Raw genomic sequence first — 23090 nt, forward strand, 5'->3', positions numbered from 1 at the left:
AAGGTGGAGGACTAGGTAGGTATAGAACGCGACAGGTTGAGATGGCAATCGAGATGGGGACGCGCCCCGTATACCCGCACAACTCCCGCTTCGACAGCTATAAATTATAGATCTGAATCAGTACCATTTTGACTCAATAGACAGTTACAATTTTTGTACCACCCGCCCCTTGATTGTATCATCTGCCTTTAGAGATATTTAGGATAAAATTTAAAAAAACCTGTAGCATAGCTTTAAATAATACAAATATATTTTTATGTCACTTAATTGTAGGTATAATTAGTTACTTATACACTAGTTCTTATGTACAAAGTTTACGTCTAATTAGTATAATCGTAAAATCAGTCTTCACGGTTGCTAGGAGGCACGCTTTCGAATAGCACTTGAGTAAGGAATGTGAATTTTCCTGAAAATATAAAAAACACGAGTTATTTTCATATTTGTTTTTTTTTTTTAATTTAAGTAAAAAGTACTGAAGAGATTTAATTTTTTTTTTATTGCAGTGGAATCAAAAATATTTTCGAATTGGTATGGTTTACTGTAAATTCTATCAAAACTGGTTCAGGTATTTACAAGAATTATAACTATATATACAGTACTAGTATTTTTATAAGTTACACCGATGTACCTGCGCAAAATCTTATTTGGAATAGCGCGAAAATATCTTAGCCAATCAAAGCGTGCGTCCGTCCGCCATTGGTTGTTATTGGCGCCATGTTTTGTACTCAAGAATTATGAGCGAGATAGAACGAGTCTCTGTTGTTCTTGTGTTACGTCTCTATTTCATTGACGTACATTCGGTTTAATAGCTCGTTCACACAGGCTGCGTAAGCGTAGACGTAGCGTGTACCATTGCGTTGTAATGTATGAAACTGTATGAAACACGGCACACCGCTTGCGGAAAGCGTGGACGTATTCGTAACCCGGTGTGTTAGGGGTTTACGCGCGTCACTACGCACGTGTCACGTGTACGTGCTTGGCGTGAATCGGCCTTTAGTCGGCGTTAGATTTCGCAAACTTGCCGATGTGACTTGTAAAAAGTGGTAACACTGTACATACTTATTTCTCAGCTTCCTATTATAGCTATTTATGACTAATACTCCCCTTTCCCGTCCAATTAAGCGTGAAGCTTGTGCCATGAGTGGGTACGACAATAGTGCAACGGGTGGGGTTTGAACCGCCGACTTTACGAATACAGTCCGCTCCTTAACCATTGAGCTATCGAGGCTCTAAATACCTTACTTTAATACTTACTTAATAATCTAGTAGGAGTCTTCCTATAATACACGAAGACGGTATACACGGCGACGCCCATGAAGATGAAGCCGATCGCGATCACGTACTTCATGGACGGGTCGTGCACCACCGGGAACACGGACAGGAATATCGATACCAGCAGCACGAAACATGGCACGATCGTGGGCACTCGATATGGCCTTAAAAATGAGAGATAATAATAAAATTGGTGCGAAAACATCTTTTTTTATGCAATGTCCTCGAAGACGTTTTTTTGAAAGGGTATGCTTCCCAGGTGGTCCCATATAAAGGTGAAGATCTGATGAATATCTTTGGAGATGGAGAATTGCTCGCGATCAGTGTAATAGCATAGTAAACAGTAGGTTTTATCTAGGCATAGCACATTTTAATACAGTGGAGCCACCTAAAATTGCGAAAATATAAAAAAAACCAAAAAAAAAAACGACTTTAATAACCACAAACACTAAAAAGTAAAAAATAATTTAATTTATTACTGAATATATTATGTATACAAGAAATAATGTTGGTAGTTGTATAATAACATTTTTTGGTTCGGTGCCAATGTACTCCACATTGGCACCGACTCCAAAAATGTTATATAAATCACAACAATATGATGAGTGAAGGGTTCGTGCGACTAATGTGGTGTTTGTGGTTGTTGAAATAGTTTTTTTTTATTGTTTGTGGTTATTGAAGTCGGTTTTTTTTTAATGAACCACATTTCATACATTTCGATGAAGAAATAGGAAAAATACATACCTTGGTGTATCTTTTTGTGTTTTCCTCAACACAAGTAAGGCGACCATCGCAAGGCCGTAGAAAAACCACAGGAACCAACTGGCGAAGTCTATTAACGTCTTAATGTTGCCCACTAGTATGAACACCGAGGTTAGTATTGCCTGAAACAAAAACATTGCGTATAAGTGGAAGAAGTGAAACTTTTACTATCTAAGTTTATGGTAAATGTTAAGATTTCTTAAAAAAAGGCACGTCAGCCATCTTGAATATGAAAGTGGACGTCATTTTTGTAATAAGCTTCCCGGCTTTTCTTTTTCTCTCGTCAAACAGCTTTTCTTGCGGTGCGGAGTCGATAGCTCCAACGTTTAAGTTAAGGCTCCACGCACAGCGGACGGAAACGTTTAAGTGCGGAAAACAGCTCAAAAAGAAGAAAGAAAGAAGAAGAGGCTCCAAAGTCTATCACTGCCCATTGCCATTTCAGCTTCGCAACCCGTTGAGCAATGTCGGTTACTCTGGTTCTACATTGAAATATATAATTACCTGAAAAGCTACGGCTGGCGCAGGCGTCATCTGTTTCATGTTGACGTATGAAAACACTTCCAACATATGGCCGCCGCGCGCTGCTGTGTAGCACACCCTGCGAACATGTTCAAACGATTTTATTTGGCACTAGCGGATATCCGGTGTGTGCTAACACGGTATAAAACCATCTGCGCATTATTGCCTTTCTAATTAAAAAAGTTTGGGACACATCGGGCTAATTTATAACGGACATAAATAGGTAGGTACAATTTTGTGTTTCATATATTAAGCACTTGCCTGCAACTTGCTTGCGTAGACTACACTAATTTCAACCATTACCCCCTTTCGGGTTAAATTTTCAGAAATCTTCCTTAGCGGATGTCTACGTCATAGCTATCTGCATGCCAGATTTTAGCCCGATCAGTTCAGGAGTTGTGCGTTGATAGATCAGTCCGTCAGTCAGCTTTTCCTTTAATATATACAGATTTGTGGGTTTTGATGTTTTGTCACCTGGTAACACCGAACTGCACGCTCATGGCGCAGCCGAAGGTCGCGATGGCCACCCCCAGCGGGATGAGGAAGCTGGCCGGGCCCAGCACGCGCGCGCCGAACGTCACCGCCACGGCCGGCACGGAGACCATCTCGGCGTAGCTCAGCACCGTCATGTACGCCACGTTCATGAACACGTACAGACCCGTTATGAGCGGCACGGCCACCGATATGCTCAGCGGCACGTTACTGGAACAACGATCAATAGATGCATTTTTTCCCAACTACGGCAAAGCCAAAAGGGTTATGATTTTAGTAGTCTATGTAGTATGTAGGTTTGTATTTATATGTGTTCTATTATATTCTATTCTATAAAAAGAATGCTCTGTTACTCACACGCCAGGGTTGATGATCTCCTCGGTAACCACGGTAACACTGTTCCAGCCATCATAAGCCCACAGCCCCGAGTACAAGGCAAGCGCGATGCCTCCTGGGCTCGTTGTGCTACCTTCGAAGCCTTTGTTCAAGTTCTCAGTGTTGCCTGTATAAATAAATAAATAATAAATATGTTGAAAATGTCAATGTTGAAAACCGAGTAAGTTTCATCTAATTTTAACTGAATGAGAAATCGGGAAAGCCATCCCTGTTTCCACGGCGAGAAAGAATAAAAAAAATTAACAGACCATGGACTTGCAACCTATCATGCTCAAATACTATATTTACGTAGTGCTATATAATATATTTATAAGATGCAGACACTTTATGCTGTATATATTAACAGTGTTAATGCATATGGAATGGCTTTAATATTTTAAAAAGCAGTGAATTTCAGACTTTTTTCTTAGCAACACCATACAAGGGGACAGCGTGGCACTTCACAAGATGGCGGCGTTAATTCCAATTTTGGCCACGCGCCAAAAGATCCTTGTCGCACTGTAGTCTGTAATGATTTAGCATATTGTGCTGGTCTGGCACTACAAAAAGCCACCAAACAAGAAAAAAAGAAGAATAACATACCTCTAGCGATCTCGTAAATGCCGCCGCCGATCACGACGAGGCACGCGAACACTTTGCACACGCCGAACACGTTCTGCACCTTCACGAACAACTTCACGCTCGTTATGTTTATGTATGTCATTACAACTGAAATCATATCGTACCTACAGATTATTGAGATTAATTTCTAGTAATATTCATTGTTATACCATTAAAAATTTAACCTTAATAAAAGCTAGAAAAAAAACTTGTCCAGCTGATTTCATTTTAAAATGGTTCGCAAATGAGAATGGGTCCATATGAATATTATTCTTTACTGCTTGCTCTGTAGCATACTTCGATTTTAGAATAATTTCAGACAAGCACAATACCTAATTGAAGCCCAGCCAATTTTTTTTTTTTTTGGACTAGATTAGTCCATAAAGTAAAGAAAAATCGTAGAACCTTAGGGCTCAAAGGGCAAAAATAAAAACCAATTGTATTCTCAATTATATATTTTATTCAAAAATACAATATTAAATTATGATTAATGCTTAAAAAAGTGCACTTTTAATTTTATGGATATGATGGACATTGATGAATTTGTAATATTATTGTAGTTTAATTAATTTGTATTGTATGACGGACCTGACAGAAATCCATACCAATATTAGTAACAATACAAGATAAAGTTGAAAACTAAAACCCGACTGCAATCCTCTTAATAAACGCTGAAATATTATAGTAAAAATGTTTTTATGTCAGTTGGTATACTTAAATGTTGTTGTACATATTTTATATTCATGAGCCCAAAATTTTCTCCTCTGTCATTTGACGTCCCACGCAATACAATAGCAAAAAAAAATTTTTTTTGAAGACCTTCATTTTTTTCGATGTAACATCTGTCAGGTTAAATTTTTTGTATAAAAAATAGCCTATGTCACCCAGACCTTTACAATGAATCAATTGTCACCTCATTCATCAAAAACGGCCCAGTAAGTTAGACACTACGGTGGAACGTACAGAATCTGGTTACAAACATACATAGATTGCTAAAATCATAACCCTTCCTTTTGGTTTTGTCACAGTCGAGTAAAAATACAAAAGGATGTCTATCTGTTACCTTTTACATCCACTTAGCTGATTAAATATCACTTGTTTTAACAGTTTATGTTTTATTTGTTTAACAAGTTTATGTTTTATTCCACCTGAGAGTTCTTAATAATGTTCTCAGTCTACTAATCTGCACTGGGCCATCACAGTGGACTGTGGCCTAAGCCCTTCTCATTCTGAGAGGAGACCCGTGGTGTGATTGGTTGGTCACTCAAAATGGTTAACACCCACTGACCTTTTATCTTTGTCATTTGTATGGGATTTCGTAACAGAGAGAGCCCTATATTAACTTCTCTCCATGGACAGAGTATAGTAGTGGCATGTTGCAGTTATTAAAACTACTTTTCAAAGGCCCATTTTTTTTTTGATACATGAATTTGGCTTAATAAGCAAGTTTGACTTCCTTCTTATTGTAAGGGTTCTCGGAGACTATCTTGATGTCTTTGAGCAGCTCCATGATGCGGAAGGTATCATCTGTCACTTGTATGTATTCATTAGATTCTGGGTTTAGTTTCTCTTGCATCAGTTGCTGAAACAAGATTATGCCTTCTAAGTACCATGTAAACTACTAGCTGACTTTGTTTGTATGGATATAGGTTTTTATAAAATCCTGTGGGAATTCTTTGATTTTCTGGGATAAAAAGTAGCCTATGTACATCTCCAGGATGTAAGCGAACTCTGCACCAAATTTCACCAAAATCAGTTAGACTGTTAGGCCGTGAAAAGGTAGCAGGCAGACAGACAAACAGACAGACAGACTGATAGACACAATTCCGCATAAATAATATTAGTATGGATTTGTTGTCATAGTAGCAATAGAAATATACACTCTGAAAATTTCAAATCTCTACCTATTACTGTTCATGAGATACAGCCCGCTCAGTACATTTTAGAATTTTATTCAAACACTTATAAACAAACAATCACATTTATTTTATTTAAAGCTAGCAATACTAGTTCACTTGCTGGCTTCAAATGGGTGCAATTTACTAATGAAGAAAGGAATAACTGTATTGAGATTTTCATGCAAAAATACCATCCAAATAACTTTTCTGGTAGTTTTTCTTAATAACAAAAACCAATTGAATTGGTAGAGCCATTTTCCAATTTTTCGTACTTAACAAGCGGGGTAATATGATAAAGCACTTACCCCAATAATATCAAACACCATTTCACTATCACTTCTGAATATAGACTGAATGAGTCCATGCAGCTCCGTCTTCAGGACACTGAAGTTGTGCCTGGCCCTCTCCAGCCGTTCCACACTCACATCCTGGGCGTCCACTAGGGGTTTGTTCAGGGCTTCCTCCGCTTGGGTAATGTGGGTCTCAAGTCTGTAAAACCACAGCACCATGTTTGTTACACCTATAACTTCACTCATGTAGACTATACAAATTTCAAACTCCTATACCCTGTTAGTGGTAAAATTTTCAAAATTCCTTTCTTAGGGGATAGCTATCTGCATGCCATTCAGCCTTATCTGTCCAGTAGTTTGAGCTCAGTGTTGATAGATCAGTCAGTCAGTGACCTTTTCCTTTTATATACATATTTAGATTATCATAAATTACATTAATTGTTATTGCCCCCCCCCCCCCCCCCCCCCCCGAGTTAACCAAAGCTTTTTTCTCTTATTAAATAAATGATTATCCTTCTCACTTCTCAGGCTCGTAATGTTGTTCTTTGTGCTGCATGTAAGAGAACTAACTGTTAATTATGCTCTTGGTCATAAAAGTGTTACATCCACATTCCACTGCTGGATTCCTTTCCCAAGAGTGCACTACCACATACCACCTTTCTCATCCATCAAATTCACATAACTAACATAATAAATATTGTTTCTCATGCTGTACCATACAGTTGTCTGTTTAGCAAACTATAACAAATTAAGTTTGATGTTCCTTGTAACCATTAATATCCCAAATATTATGAGTATGAGGCAGAATCATTTTAAATAATTTCCTATATCCAAAATAAATTAACATACCTTAGTATCTCATTATCGACATCTAAAATAGCTCCATTAGTGAATGCGGTTAGTTTTTGCACTTCTTCATTTTTCACCTTCATCTCCGCAAGAAACTGGCTGATTATCAGATTTTCATCCGTAGGAATAACTGTCTCGGAGCTTTGTATCTGTATCCGTAGCCCCTCTACGTAGGACAGGGCTTTCTGACCGACATTATCAGGCGATATTATGTACTGTCCCGGATTAGAATTTTCGATGATATTACAAGTGTCGATGCATCGCTCTCGCAACTGTTTTATTTCATGAGATAACGCTTTTTTTGTAGCCTCGTTGAATTTACTACCCATTTTGTATAATATAGGTATTTTGTCTTACTAAGTAGTTGAGTATAGCTGTTGGCGATCCTGGGCACTTAGTTGATAGTAAACACTGATATTTTTAGTAATTTTTGGTTTAATACTTTATTAATGAAACAAATCAGATTAATATCTATTACACAGCCTGACAAATTTACAACAATTTATAATTTAATTTGTTGTTTTAAAAAATTCGTTGAGATTCGTTGCAATTCAACTGACTTTTCGTTTCGGTTTGTTTTCATAGACCATAGACAACAATACGTGTTTGATTTTGTTAACGTCAAAACTTGACAGTGACAGCTGCTGTTTCAATGCAATGCAATGGATATGGATAGTGATGAGCAAAATTGTTTTGAATCGAGTATGATTTATAATCGATTTTCGATAAATAATAAATTCTTTATATTATTATTGATAAGTTATCCAACAACTTTACAGTAGATAAATAATAATTTTGACGGTTTTGGATACCTACAAGTAAGTTAATATCCTTAAAATGATTATTTTAGCGTAAAAACGAATGTTTTAAAATTCGCATGTATTTTACGCGCGAAGAATTTAAAAAATGTAGATATAGTGTGAAAATTTAACTGCGTCTTTTAAAGTATACCTCAACTTAGTGCTATACTATACTTACATAATGCTGATAAAGAGCCTAATTTGATTGCCATATCTTTGTGGTCGCCATAGGGTTGCATTATATTGGTTGTAAAAGGTTGTATCGCGTATTCTGCGAAAGTCATCACAATAATGGCTACTTCTGCCGGCCTTAATATAACAACATAGATCCAAGCACATATAAACGAAGGTAAAGGGCCCCAAAATTTGTGCATTTTTCCAAAGGCAGCTTGGAAGTAAGAATATTCGGCACCTGATTTGCCGAGAACCGTTCCTAGTTCAGCAAATGATAACGCACCTGGAAGAATTATTTCAATTGTCATGTAGAGAATAATTAGATCCAAGATTATTATGCTCAACATCACGTCGTTACCTGTCGTTACATTCTGAACCAACAATATTAAATTTTTTAGTCTTTGCTACCGTAGTGCAGGTCAGAGATAGATACATATTTTGTCGGTAGGTAATTTGTTAAATAGCTGTAGCCTAATAAGTTTGGCATCAGAACTGAGCATTTAGAAAAGATTGTTTTCTAAACTTTTATGAAGATCGGGCAGAGAACTATTTCGAAAGATTTTTTTGATATTATTTTAACATCAATCAAGCAGCCTGTTTACGTCCACTGCTGGCCTTCACAATAGCATACTACCATACCATACTATCCACCCACTTTTCGCTACCTTCTTCAGGTTTACCATTCAGCGGATTGGAGTGTTTTCATATGTTTATTACATATCTAAGTGATTAGTGACCGTATCATATAGGTAATACGAGTACAGATTATAGTGGTTTAGTCATCGACAGAGTAAAATTTATGGTTGGCACTAAATATCGAATAGTATTTAGGCATAGTACCTTGCCTACGTTCTTATAAGATTACAAAGTTATTGGATGCGTAGGAATAATACAGTGAGCTAAGATGTTGAGCAAATAAAGTAGGTAGTAGAGACTAGAGCCACATAAAAGTCACTAGCAAAAGAAAAAACTTAGTTTTTTAAAGTTACTTGATTTGAAATAAACACTATAAATAATATTATATTTGTTGCTGTACATATTTTTTACATAAATGAAAATGAACAGGCGTCTTACCTACACCCACCTAGTAAGGATATGATTCCAGATACAGTCCACACAATCAGGCAAAGTGCAACAGATCCAGAGTGCTCCAGGGCGGATGCAGGGGACACGAAGATGCCAGATCCTATCATTACTCCCAGAATAAGGTTTACGGCTGAAAACAGGCCGAGTTCCCGCCGTAATTTGACATTGCTTCCACACAGGCTTGCCGTGTTATTTTTGACTGTATCTTCATCGCTTTTTTCTATCTCCTTAGTCGACATATTTGGTTATTTCTGAAACAAAAGTGCAATCTCATGTAACAGCTTAAACGTAGGAAAAACGCGTTTTGAACGTAGAACGTATCAGTGAATGCAGAAATGATGTACCTAGTTGTATGTAGTAAAAATACGATAGCGATCAAGAGATGGAAATAAAAAAAAATTAAAAACAAATACGATATTTTATTTTATTTTATGATATACAATATACATTGCCTAAATTCTATAATTACTTATTCTATAATTACTAATTCTGAGAATATAGGTAGGTTCCTACTTCACGAATTCGTTTGGGTTTGTTTATCGTCAAAACTTTTGGTTCATATAAATAATAATTTTATTGGAAATAACCAAAAAATCAACGCCAATTCCAACGGAATAATAAGATACAAACAAAGCAACTTAATAAAAAGCTTTTAAAAAGAACATGTAAGTCTTCATACAAAAATGTCGTCGGTAGCCCTGCAGAAGTATAAATACCTACTCGTACATTTGTTCATACGCTACGAAGGTCAATGTACATAATCAAATTAGTGGCGAATGAACTTAAAATGGAGTTTATCGGTCTTACGCGATTTTATACTTTACATATCACTGGTACAAGAATGATTTTTGCATAGCGGCAAGTAAAATGAGTCGTGGGAATTAACCCCCGTGTTATAAAAGAGGTCAGAAGTATCTTTGAACTAACATTGCCAAATCAAACGGGAAGCTGCCCATTTAGTGCCAATCAAGGAAAACGGTCTGGCGGCGAACTAAAGAAAGCTGGAATTTGTGTCATCTATTTGATTGTAGGGTTCCGTATCCGAAGGATGCCAAAACGGGACCTTATTACTAGCCTCCGCTGTCCATCCGATCGTCCGTCAGTCTGTCAGTCTGCCAGTGGGCTGTATCTCATGAACTGCAATATATAGAGAGTTGAATCGTAGCTTCGAAACTCGTTGAGCTATTTCAGCTACTCTGATACTCCCACGGATCTCCTCGTTTCTGGTTTGGCCACGTGTAGAGCAACTCCAAGCATTGCTCTCTCCATCGCGCGCTGAGTGACTCTGAGCTTCCTTATGTAGCCCATAGTCTACGACCATATTGTCTCGCATCTCTATATGTTATCACCGTCAACACCCACTGTTCGAAGACTTTGGTCTTGAAGCACTGAGGCATCACACTAATATTATAAAGGCGAAAGTTTGTGTGTATGTGTGTGTGTGTGTGTGTGTATGTTTGTTACTCCTTCACGCAAAAACTACTGGACGGATTGGGCTGAAATTTAGAATGGAGACAAATTATACCCTGGATTAGCACATAGGCTACTTTTTATTCCGGAAAAACAAAGAGTTCCCACGGGATTTTTAAAAAACCTACATCCACGCGAACGAAGTCGCGGGCATCAGCTAGTATAGTAATAAATGTAAAAAGCACGTCACTTAGCGTTTAGAACGCTCTTAAGAGATACCTATTAAGTCTCGTTTCAGTATACAGACATTTATCAGTTATTGGCCTTACAAGTAGGACCAACTATAACCTTTTTATCTAAATCTTTAAATTAAACGAATCATAAGCCATACCTATCTATATAAAATTATCTTCAAAGACTGATTCCGAAAGTCTTTTTTATAACTCCGCACTAAACAGCGATAAAAGCACCGATAATAATGATTAAAAATTAAATGTCTAATTAATTAAATTTAAAAGTATAAGCGGCCTGCTCATTGTATCTGTAGGTAATCAGTATGCGCATAGTAACAGTCGATTATCGAAAATACGAAACGAATGTAATATTGTAAATGAGTGGTTTTAGAGGATTACAAAAACTGACAAAATATGATAACCGCTTACATCACGCTGAGTTAATATGTAGGTATACCTAGTTACCTAGTATAAATTGTATTACAAATAATAGTAGAGAATATTTTAAATGACCATTTATTATATTGTTTTAAAAATAAATAAAGGGAGTGAAAAATTAGTCCAAACAAAAAAATGTTAAGTAAAGAGGGAATCAAATTTGAAGTACTGGAAATTCAAAATATTTCAGAAAGAACGAAATGAATGAATATGAACCAAAAATATTAGTTATTGTGTGGTTAAAATATGGTCATAATTTATCGTACCTAACCGTGGTTAAAAGGGAAAATAAGCTATCAAAATTGCGTGTTAGAGTCTTAAGAGACTAGTCAGAATGATAATCCAGATTCTCTCAGAAGATAGTGATAAGTCTTTAAATAATTAAAATAAGACATTAAAATCACGCATTAAATTATGCAAGAGTATGATAATTAGTATGACTATAGATAGTTGTACTCTATAAATTATAATATTCTATTGAGATAACCCTTATTATGGCTATTTCACTATTATCAAGTATTTGAAGAGTTGTGACAGTAAATAATTTAGGTATCTTTCAACGGTTATAATTGCGTAGATGCTTCCCTTCCGATCTAATAGCAAAAACGCATATTTTTTATTAATTTATATCTAACTCCAATGTTTACTTGATGCCAATAAATTAATATTTTCAATATATTCAAATTATGACCTGTCAATTAAATACAGTCAAGTTGGCTTCACAGAAGCTTAGACTTAGATAAAATTACATAGGGAAGTAGGTACTTACTTAAAATTAAATTCAAGAAAAACCTTTCTTTTTAACTAAGAAGACGTACTTATACTAATTTTACTGGATTACTGAAATAAAACTGTATAAATTTAAAAAGCGTCTGCACATAATATGTAGGTATTAATAATGCTCGCCTTATTTCCATTTCCTATGAGTAATGTAAAATTTTATTTACATTTATGTTATTGCCCTCCAAAACGTTTACGAGTGTAGTAGGTATTTGACTCATTAGTTACGGAAAAGAATTACTCATTAATGTTTATTATAAGAAAAATATGGAACTAAAAAATATCATCAAGAGTCCCCAAATATTAGTCGTCCGTAGGACAATGCGTACAAAAATTTTACCAGGTGGACTGCATACTGCTACATAAATTTTTTTTCTTGCATAATATACCTACAAAATAAAATGCATCCATCATTATCAATATAGATATCGGTATAAAAATATCAAGATAAAATAAATAAATAAAAAATAAATAAGATAACGCATGTAGGTATTTTTAAACAGCATAAATCACGCGGGATTCTACTCGTATATTTCGTAGATGTATGATATTCATCACGAATATTTATTATTATTTTCACCTATTCTACCGCTCTCTAACTAAACTCTATCAATAACTTATAGGAAAATTCGTTAAAGGTTATTTATTTGAATAAATACGCATTCGAATAAAAAGACGATTCTTTTATATGCGAATATTAGGGAATCGTGATTCGATACATCACTAATGGCACAATCCATAGATCCTATTTTATTTTTTTCGTAGAGTATCCTTTTTTCAAGCTAACAATTTTTTTTAAATAACTTTTACTGAGTTTGAGTTACCTATTTTTAAACCCCGACCCAAAAAGAGGGGTGTTATAAGTTTGACGTGTATTTGTGTATTTGTGTGTCTGTGTATCTGTCTGTGGCCTCGTAGCTCCTAAACGAATGAACCCATTTTAATTTAGTTTTTTTTGTTTGAAAGGTGGCGGCTTGATCGAGAGTGTTCTTAGCTATAATCGAAGAAAATCGGTTCAGCCGTTTGAGAGTTATCAGCTCTTTTCTAGTTTTCTTATAGAGCTTTTTGTCAGGGGTTTTATAAATTTTGAGTTTTATTAGCCTGACCTTCATTAATGTAGGAAAGGATTTCAGCAATGATAAGAACCTAGACTTATATTACTTAGGAATGAGAATGATAACTTCCTCAACATTCTGTGCTCTTTATACTATGTGCTGTTTGTTATTTATCCATAAAATTTACTTACTTAAATCTATAAAAACTGTTGAAAACTTTAATAACAATTTCGTGATCACTTTAGTAGCTCTAGCTAAATACTAAAACACGATTTTATAAAACCTCGTAAACATGCATCATAGCCGAGAATTGACAGACTACCTAGGTACCTAGTAGGTTGGAACTTAGAAGTCGTACGATGCGTACAGTCTACATTTTTAGGGTTCCGTAGCAAACATAAAACGAAGTTGAAAAGAAAGCTATCAGAGCTAAGTAGAGTTTACAAGTTAACGAGTTTATTAGTCGACATACTTATAATGAAGTTGTTAGTTGTAAACAGCTAGCATAGCATAGCGTAGGTAGTGGGCAACACAGAGGATTTAATATCTATCCATACTAATATTATAAATGCGAAAGTGTGTCTATCTACTACCTTTTCACGGCCCAACAGTTTAACCGATTCTGACGAAATTTGGTACAGGGTTAGCTTATATCCCGGGGATGGACATAGGCTACTTATCCAGGATAATCAAACAGTTCCCACGGGATCTTTAAAAACCTAAATCCGCGCGGACAAAGTCGCGGGCATCTTCTAGTATTTAATATTTCTTCGATATTGAATTTTCTATACATTGTACTTATTTCAAGTACACAATAGATTAAGTTGATAGGTATAATACCTACCTACTTAAATGTCTATAAGTAAAAACAAAATGATTGATAGATCATGGATTAATCATTAATGTTCACCTATTGGGTGTTCATAACGATTGTGTACCTACATACTGAATGAATGAAATAATATTAGATATTTGATAATAATGCCTACTTGACTGATAATGATGGAGTTTGACCTGTAAGTAATACACTTGCGAGCATTGAACTGGGTATGGACTAGTTTTAGTACGTATGAATATAGGCTTAAGTTACTTAGATAGATAGAAAACTTTATTGCACACAGAACAAGAAAAAAACACAAAGAAACTATTAAGTAATTAAACTAAAAACAATTGTTTGCAAAGGTGGCCTTATTCCTTAATCACATGTGAAGCCGGGGCGGGTCGCGAGTTAATCACACTTCATACTATCACACTAATATTAGGTATAAAGGCGAAAGTTTGTATGTGTGTGTGTGTGTGTATGTGTGTATGTTTGCTACTCCTTCATGCAAAAACTACTGGACGGATTGGGCTGAAAAGAATGGAGATAGATTATACTCTGGATTAGCACATAGGCTACTTTTTATCCCGGAAAATCAAAGAGTTCCCACGGGATTTTTAAAAAACAACATCCACGCGAACGAAGTCGCGGGCATCAGCTAGTAAATAATAAAGAAATGAGGGCAAGCACAAAATATGACGGAATTCAAGGTACCTACCAGCAATGCAAGGACAACAAGCTGTCTCGAATCGCGAGCATGGTGAACTGGCATTTGATAATTTAGATGTTGCAATGTGATATTATGAAAACAGACTTTTTGACGGCTTCCCTGGCGCAGTGGTGCGCTGTGGTCTTATTAGTGGGAGGTCCCGAGTTCGACTCCCGGCAGGGGGGGAATTTTATAATTTCAAATTTTCTGGTCTGGTCTAGCGGGAGGCTTCGGCCGTGGCTAGTTACCACCGTACCGGGAAAGCCGTACCGCCAAGCGGTTTAGCGTTCCGGTACGATGCCGTGTAGAAACCAAAGGAGTATGGGTTTAATGAAAACTGCTATATCTTTTCCAGGTTAGCCCGCTTCCCTCTTAGACTGCATCACCACTTACCACCAGGTAAGATTGCAGTCAAGGGCTAACTGGTATCGGAATTTAAATAAATAAAAAACAGAGGTTCTTTTCGTACCTACTTAGATTGGGTAAATACTCTACAATGAACAACTTACTTATTTTTTATTTTAAGAATTTTATTAACAATAAAGTTAGTTTGGTTGATAGGTAAGTTTTTAAAAACCCATTTCCAAAAAGTAAAAGTCAGGAAAAGTTCCGAACTCTAGTAAAACAAAAGATACCTCCATTAAATTAGTATGCAAATGTATACCTAACACATCCATCTTATCAAACAGAGTTCGAGCGAACACGTGTATTGGGTAAAACACGCGTTCTGTTACAATGTCTGGTCGTCTGTCGTAATGCGTTTGTGTTGTAAAATAAACATGAGATACAGACTACAGACTTGAGCTAATGAATAATTATGTACTGAATATTATAAATACGCGAAAACATGTCTGTCTGTCTATTACCTTTTCACGGTCCATCCTTTTAACCAATTTTGACGAAATTCGTCTGTTATCTCGGACATACATCTACTACGGCTAGGAATGGTTACTTTTATCCCGGCAATGGCAACTCAAAGATTCCATCGGGTTTTTAAAAACATTAATCTATGTGGACAAATTCGCCTGCTCTCCTATTTCGGGCACATCATGCTACGAGGGAGTTATATAAATAAGTTTGGAAGAACTTATTGTGACGGGCAACACTGAGGGCAAAAGATTGAAAGGCTGCTCACCAACCAGATGGGCAGACCAGCTGAGGCATTCCAAGTGCAAATTTCACACAATAGCAAGACTAGCCTCCGATAGAAGGCGATGGAAGCAATTAATCACAGAAATCCAAATATACTAGTGCAATTAATCCACATGAGGTTGCAAGAACACCAGGGCCACGATCTTCAGAAATGAAGGAACGACTAGAAAGATAGGTGTGGACTAAGTTTTATTGTAAGTAAGTAATATCAAGAAAAGGTACATAGTGCCCCGTCCTTTACTTTGGCTCGTTTTGGCGGGGGCACTGTCATGCCCCCTGATATTTTCAACAGAAAAAAAAACCGAAAAAAAATTAAAAATAACAGAAAAAAAAGCTGATAAGTGGCAAAGTTTGAACCAGTAATTTCAAAAGTAGTTAAAAAACCTGCCTACTTATCGACGGCTTAGAGTGAAAACCTCGTAAGTGTAAACGAAGTAACTTTTCAGGAGGAAGAAAAAACTGCGTGCTGTAAAATTAGAAGCGAGTATTTACGAGTTTCTCATTTAATGTCATAGATGGCGTTACGAGTAGGTATCGAATGAACAAATTAGTCAGATCAGGATGTGCGTTGCGAGGTTTTCTTCCTAGAAACGCAATAAAATAAATTTGAGCAAAAATGCATTCCCGAGGTTTTCACGACGACGTTATATTTATTTGAATGATCACTAAAAGATTGCCACAGTGAGTGGTGACTGATGAGGATTGAGGCATGCTCGCGCATTTAGCGTTTACAAGGCGTTCACGTCCAATTTGTAGGTCCATGACAAACAAAACCTTAAATTACCCGTAAGCACGTTTCCCATAACATAAGTACATAATGGATATTTAAGTGCTAAACAGTTTAGTTAGATAGATATAAATAAACCAGAAGTGGTAAGCCTGGTAGTTAATACTTCGGTCTCTATGACTGACTAACTTTTAGGAGTTTTAAGCAATTAAATATCACTTGCTTTAATGGTGAAGGAAACCATTGCAAGGGACCTGCTTGAGTGTTTCCCATAATGTTCTCAAAAGAGTGTGTAGCCTGCCGATCCACATTGATCAGCGTGGTGGACTAAAGCTCATTACAGACTACGGAATTTAATATATATTACAGTCCGGTCAAAATAAAATAATTCACATAGAGGTAAAAATGGGTACGAATGTACAATGAAAATAAAAAGTTATACCTACTACGTACCTATTTAAATAAGGACGCAAAATGCGTATTTACAGAATAACCGAATATTAAATGACTAAGAGAATGTTAATGACCGAAATGCAATATCATGCGCTCAAAATGCGCTTTTATAAAGTTCTTTGTGTTAAAAATTATATTTAGATACGCTCTACTTTGGAGGTGAAATAAGAAAAGCAAACAAAGAACTGCTGTTCCTATTAAACGAGTTTCTTGCAATAATATCTTTCCAATTTAATAAAATGATAATTTTGAAATATTCATCAGATAAACGATTAAAAAAAATCTATTTATAGTTGATTTGTGTTTAAAAATAAAGATATTTTAGCTAGGTAGGTACCTAGCTAACACTTGGTACTATCCAACACTAGCTTCTCCTTTCAGCAAAGGTTGCCTGGTAGAGATTGCTCCAAGCAATAAGGCCGCCTTTGCACACAATTGTTTTTTCTGTTTTCTCGTTTCTGTGTTGTGTTCCTTTACATGTGTTTTTGTGTGCAATAAAGTGTTCTATCTATCTATCTATCTAATTAGTGAAGAAACATATTATACCTAATCATTTTTGTACTTATCCTTAATTTTGCAGGGGCATTATGAATTAATGGAAGATTGGATTGGAATAAAACATTCAAAAGCCAATCAAAAATGTATTTATTTTAAAAAACAAATAAAAACAACGAAGTATTAAATCGTACAATGCGTCGCGATTTGCGATTAGCATTTATATTGAAATCAGCTGTGAAAAAAATGATGAAATATTTATTTTCTTTGGAATTCCAAGTATGCGTGAGTCGTATTTAACTTGACAGTGCCTTATGGCAGTCTGCTGCACACAGGGTTACCAGAGACTCAATGTATCTTTAAAGTTAACGTTAATAGTGCGTAAATAACTCATATGTCATGAGATTTCCGGAAAATTATTCTCCACTTGATGCCTGCGCTTCGTCCCTGTGGATTTAGGAAATCCCGTGGGAACTTTGATTTTTCGGGATAAAGAGTTTCCTATGTCAATTTCCGGGACGCGAGCTGTAGGAGGTAATCTCTAGAGTTGCTGAACCGATTTTGAAAATTCTTTCAACAGTAGAAAGTAGGCAGAGGATGCCTGAGAGTTCTTTGTTTCCCAAGGGTCTGTGAAGTCAGCTAATTCGCACTTGGTGAACCTAATGGACCCAAGTCCCAACACATTCTCTTTCGCAGAGGACACCCGTGCTCAGTATGTACAGATATGATGATGATGATGATGATAATGATAAATGAAATGAAAAACACGCACAGTTAACGTTAACTCGAAAAGTTGTAGTCAGGAATGAGATAAAAAGTTGAAATATGAAAAAAATTAATATTAAAAATCTTCATACTGTTAAAGTCACGGCGAAATGCTGATTTAATACACATAGGCATGATTAAAGATCCTGTCATGTCAGGAGATATCCTGACACCTGGCAACCCTAGCAGCGTGCATTCAGGAAACAGAGGTATTTGAACCTCATGGTAAAAATACGACATGAGTAGGGTTGCCGACTATATCAATTGTCTATTTTTAACCCCCGACCCAAAAAGAGGGGTGTTATAAGTTTGACGTGTGTATCTGTGTATCTGTGTATCTGTGTGTCTGTGTATCTGTGTATCTGTCTGTGGCATCGTAGCGCCTAAACGAATGAACCGATTTTAATTAACTTTTTTTTGTTTGAAAGGTGGCTTGATCGAGAGTGTTCTTAGCTATAATCCAAAAAAATTGGTTCAGCCGTTTAAAAGTTATCAGCTATTTTCTAGTTTTCTTGTAGAAAAGAAGGTTAGATAACCGTTAGGTTCATAATATTCAAGTGTCAATTGACAAATGTCAAGCTGTCAAGACGGACGTTGCCTAGATATACATAATTATTTATTTGAAAATGATTTGTCCGGGGGTGTTGAAAATTTTTAATTTACACTTGTAAATAGTAAATAAGTAATAAAGCAAGCTGAATTATGTAGTAGCGAATACGTCTAAGTTTTATTAGTGTTTAACTTAGTACACACCTTATTTTAGGTCTCGTTTATTTCTTGTGCAAATCAATAAAAGTGCAATAAAACGTAATAATAAAAAGATTTTTCAATTGAAAATGTTACAATACAATTACTTAAGCCTTATCTAATTACTTGAACGAATCATGCCCGCGTGGAATGGTGCCAGAAAATACTGGCTGCATTTCTGCGCTGGACAGTCAGACTGACCCTTTGCGCATAATTAATTGAGCCTGACCTTCTGCCAGATGAGGCTATTAACCGCTGTGAAATGTTCGTAATTTTTTTTGCACTTTTATAAACATTTTTTTAACTAACCAATCTTTTTTTCTGAACTTTTCTAACAAACTCCACTTTCGCCCTGCATCAAAGCTTTTAGACAAAGGTAGTAGGTACTTACTAAGTTATTTATAAATTAAATTCCTTGAAAGTTCCTTGCTGGTCATTTTCAATTTCAATACTGAGAAAATGAGAACGCGAAATTTTTCGACGCTCAAATAAATCAAAAGTGACTGAAGCCTCCATCACTTTTGATTTATTGTAATTTTATAAAGGACCAGATTCCAGCCTGCGATTTCATCCGTGTTATATAAAAAAAAGAAATCTTACTGTAACTCTTTGTTTTCCCGGGATAAATAATAACCTAGACTTTTTGCACATTTCTCTACCTATCTGCCTGTAAAGGTTTCGTCAAAATTGGTTCAACCGTTTCGAATATTAAGCCGGGTAGTAATTGAAGAGTTGAAAACGTGTAGGTAATTAATAAAATTAATTATGAGCTAGCGATTGTACCTATTTAAAAAAAATACGTACTTTTATCTTTATTTGCCAGTCAGATTTTTTATCAATATTCTGTATCTTGATTCTTGTCTCAGTATTTGAGTATGTCTCTCTTATCACCATGTTACTTTTGCTTTGGCCATAGAACGAGTTAGGTCCAAATTGATAAAACTATCTTTTATCAGACAGATAAACTCCGGATTGCCGCCGGGCCGAAGTACTCGTCATACTATAGATAACATTTTATATTACGTACGTGGTATTTTATTGAAATTAAATAAATAAAGGCGCAACCACAATCACATAGGTATTTCTTGATCGTAGTCTTTCTGAGGGCCTGGTAGTCGATTCCGGCAAAGCTTCATCTACTAAGCTGACTAAGAATCTACTTTCTACTAAACTATTATACTAATCGCGATCATTTTGAGCAGTTCCATCATCTATTTGCGAAACTGTTCATCAGATCTTCACCAAACTTACATGGTAGCAACCTGACAGTACAACCTTTGTGAAGAAAAATGAATTGTGGGTTCAAAGACGGAATTATATTAACTCGGAGTATCAGCTACCACTGTACCAAACATTTAAATCCGTTCAGTAGTTTTTGCGTGATGCGCGTGACAGTCAGACAGACAGACAAAAATTTCAAAAAAAAATGTTTTGGGGTCTATATCGATACTAACGTTTTCTGCGATTAAAATTTTCAAAATGTATTAAATGTACAGTTTTATTATAAGTATAGATATAGATATATGGATTAATCAGCCTTCAGTCCAAGTGGGTGTGCTGTGGAGAAGTGATAACGGTCTATTTATACATGCAAATGTGTCTGTGTGTCCTTGACATGTAGAGTGTTGTAAATACTATAATATTATGTTGTACGTAGAACGACCTGTTCCATTAGGTTAAATACAAATTGTACTTAGTCAATTAAACTCCACAATTTATCTACCTTTGTGTATCTAATGGGTCAGTATGGCGCACCCAAGGATGCGTTTTCGACCAAGCATTATTGATAACTACTAGAGGATGCCCGCGAGTTTCGTCCGCGTAGATTTAAGTTTTCAAAGATCCCGTGGGAACTGTTTGATTTTCCGGGATAAAAAGTTGCCTGTGTCAATTACAGGGATGCAAGCTGCCTCGGTGCCAAATTTTATATAGGTAAATCGGTTAAGCGGATGGGTTTTTAAGAATTCCGTGGGAACTCTTTGATTTTCCGGACTAAAAAGCCTATGTCTCTTCCCGGGATGTAAGCTAACTCTGCACCTATCAAAATCGACTTCATCTGCGTCGATTTATGGTTTTTTAAAATCCTGCGGTTTATTTATTTATTTTTTATTTGTACCAGAAAGTTGTATTAAATCAATGTTTTTCCGCAATAAAAAGTAGCCTATATTCTTTCTTCTCCAGGGGTCTGCAAGTCTTCAGATAGTAAATTTTATGGCCTTTAAAAATACCGTGGATACTTTTTGATTTTCCAGTTAGAAAGCAAACTCTAGGCCGGAGCTGGGTGGGCTTTTGGGCCGTAAAATGTAATCGCATTTTTGGTAGGTACCTACCTAGCAAGTTGGTTTGAAAAATGGCAGTTTTCCCTTGATCATCCCGTTTCTATAAAGTTTCATTAAAATCTAGTTAATAGCTGTTACTTGTACATTATATTGACTTAAATAATATTTAATGCGTAACGAATGTACGCATATTTTCATGCTTCGTTATTTTGTTGAAAATGTCCTTGGATTTAGTCGTGTAGAGAGTAGGTAAGTAGATATAGCTAAGATTAGTCGGTACCAATTTGGTAAATTAACGTTAATGGAATTGCCACAGCTGCTGTATGGTAAAGAAAATGCTTCGATTTTACGATATTTTCGATAGTTGAAATTAAATAAATTAAAAAAGGTCTATAAAAATGTTGATATGCTAAGTAGCCGGTAACTAGTAAATCATTGCTCTTGTTAGGTATACGTAGGTAAATATATAGGTAAGTACTGTACCCGTATCGTGGTAATTAAAGTGAATGACAAGTGTAAATTAAAAATTTATAACACCCCTGACAATTAGTGAAGGTTGCAGTAACTAGAAAAGAGTTGATAACTTTCAAGCAGCTGAACCGATTTTCTTGGATTATAGCTAAGAACACTCGATCAAGCCACCTTTCAAACAAAAAAAAACTAAATTGAAATCGGTTTATTAGTTTAGGAGCTACGATGCCACAGACAGATACACAGATACACACGTCAAACTTATAACACCCCTCTTTTTAGGTCAGGGGTTAAAAATTGAAAACATAATGTTTTTGTTACTTGTTATTGTGATTTGTGGGTTTTTATTCATTACATCTTGATGGATACTCTACAGTTGCCCTCGACTTCATTCCACTTCCTCGTAGATTTAAGTTTATTAAAAATCCCGTGAGAACTCTATAATTTTCCGGGATAAAAGACTTTCTTTAAACAATTTTATGGAGAACTTTCAGGTTTGTAGGTTTCCTCACTAAGTTTTCATCCACTACTAAGTGGAATTTAGGTACATTACGAAATATGTAATACCTAAAAAGTAAAACACTAATTTCGTAATGTGAATTGCGCTTCAAAGTTAAAACAAGTGATATAAATATTATAGTTAATTGCTTAAAATAAATCCTTCTTCATATTATTCATTTTTAATGTTTCGTAAAGCATTCAAACCAGTCCAAAAAAAAAAACAGTCAAACCGCTGCAGAATTTAACATTAACATACTTACAATATTTATAAATTCACAATAAGTAGGGTTTTCCTTCTTATGGCTTTAGGTAGAACTTAAAAATATCATATAACCTTAATCGTTATTTTATTTTATTTTTTCCTCAATAAAAAGTCACTACCACTTACCTTTAAAACTTTTTAAAAATATTCACTCGATACCTACAGGAAAACACACTATTAATATTTCACATGAACATGTGGAATTCAAAAGTTCCTAAAGAAAATAAAATTAGAATAAGAAATTAAGTTCCTACCGAAAATGTCGAATATAATTTCGAGATTATACTCGAGAACTGCGCGAAACGAACAAATAGGAATAAAACACGTGTTTACACTGACTCCAACACATATAGACTGGACAAAACTACAAAATACAATATGTACTGTGAAGTATGAGTTCACTTCACAGCTGGTTAAAGATAAAAGATGGATAAAAGTCGTTAAATTATCAGGGTTGCCAAAGATCTGAAATCCATACATATTATAAATGCGGAAGTATGTCTGTCTGTCTATCTGCTACATTTTCATGGCCCATCTGTTTAACCGATTTCGACGTTTGGTTCAGAGACAGCTTGCATGCCGGAGCCGACGCTCATTGGGACCTATATCATCATTATTTTATTTTATAGATATTCAAACAGCAATTAAGATCTTA

The 23090-nt window shown here is 35.7% G+C and overlaps 1 protein-coding gene across 3 annotated transcripts; it reads right to left on the reverse strand.

Moving 5' to 3' along the window:
* Positions 1-232: 232 nt before the first annotated feature.
* Positions 233-22807, reverse strand: LOC123874729 (b(0,+)-type amino acid transporter 1-like). Of its 3 annotated transcripts, XM_045920214.1 has the most exons (14): positions 22562-22807; positions 9137-9389; positions 8043-8335; positions 7079-7386; positions 6245-6428; positions 5525-5623; positions 5326-5329; positions 4024-4149; positions 3403-3547; positions 3028-3255; positions 2536-2632; positions 2017-2156; positions 1255-1436; positions 233-406 (listed from the first exon to the last, which is right to left on the reverse strand). In XM_045920214.1, the coding sequence occupies exons 2-14, from the start codon at positions 9375-9377 to the stop codon at positions 342-344; spliced, it is 2112 nt and encodes a 703-aa protein (XP_045776170.1). In that variant the 5' UTR covers positions 9378-9389; positions 22562-22807; the 3' UTR covers positions 233-341. The 3 variants fall into 3 exon arrangements, with proteins under 3 accessions (XP_045776170.1, XP_045776167.1, XP_045776169.1); XM_045920211.1 differs by lacking the exons at positions 5326-5329; positions 5525-5623; positions 6245-6428; positions 7079-7386 and having other exon boundaries at positions 8057-8335; positions 22562-22609; positions 22690-22802; XM_045920213.1 differs by lacking the exons at positions 5326-5329; positions 5525-5623; positions 6245-6428; positions 7079-7386 and having other exon boundaries at positions 8057-8335; positions 22690-22802.
* Between the last annotated feature and the right edge of the window lie 283 nt (positions 22808-23090).

Source organism: Maniola jurtina, chromosome 19 (assembly GCF_905333055.1).
Source record: "Maniola jurtina chromosome 19, ilManJurt1.1, whole genome shotgun sequence".
Lineage (NCBI taxonomy): Eukaryota > Metazoa > Arthropoda > Insecta > Lepidoptera > Nymphalidae > Maniola > Maniola jurtina.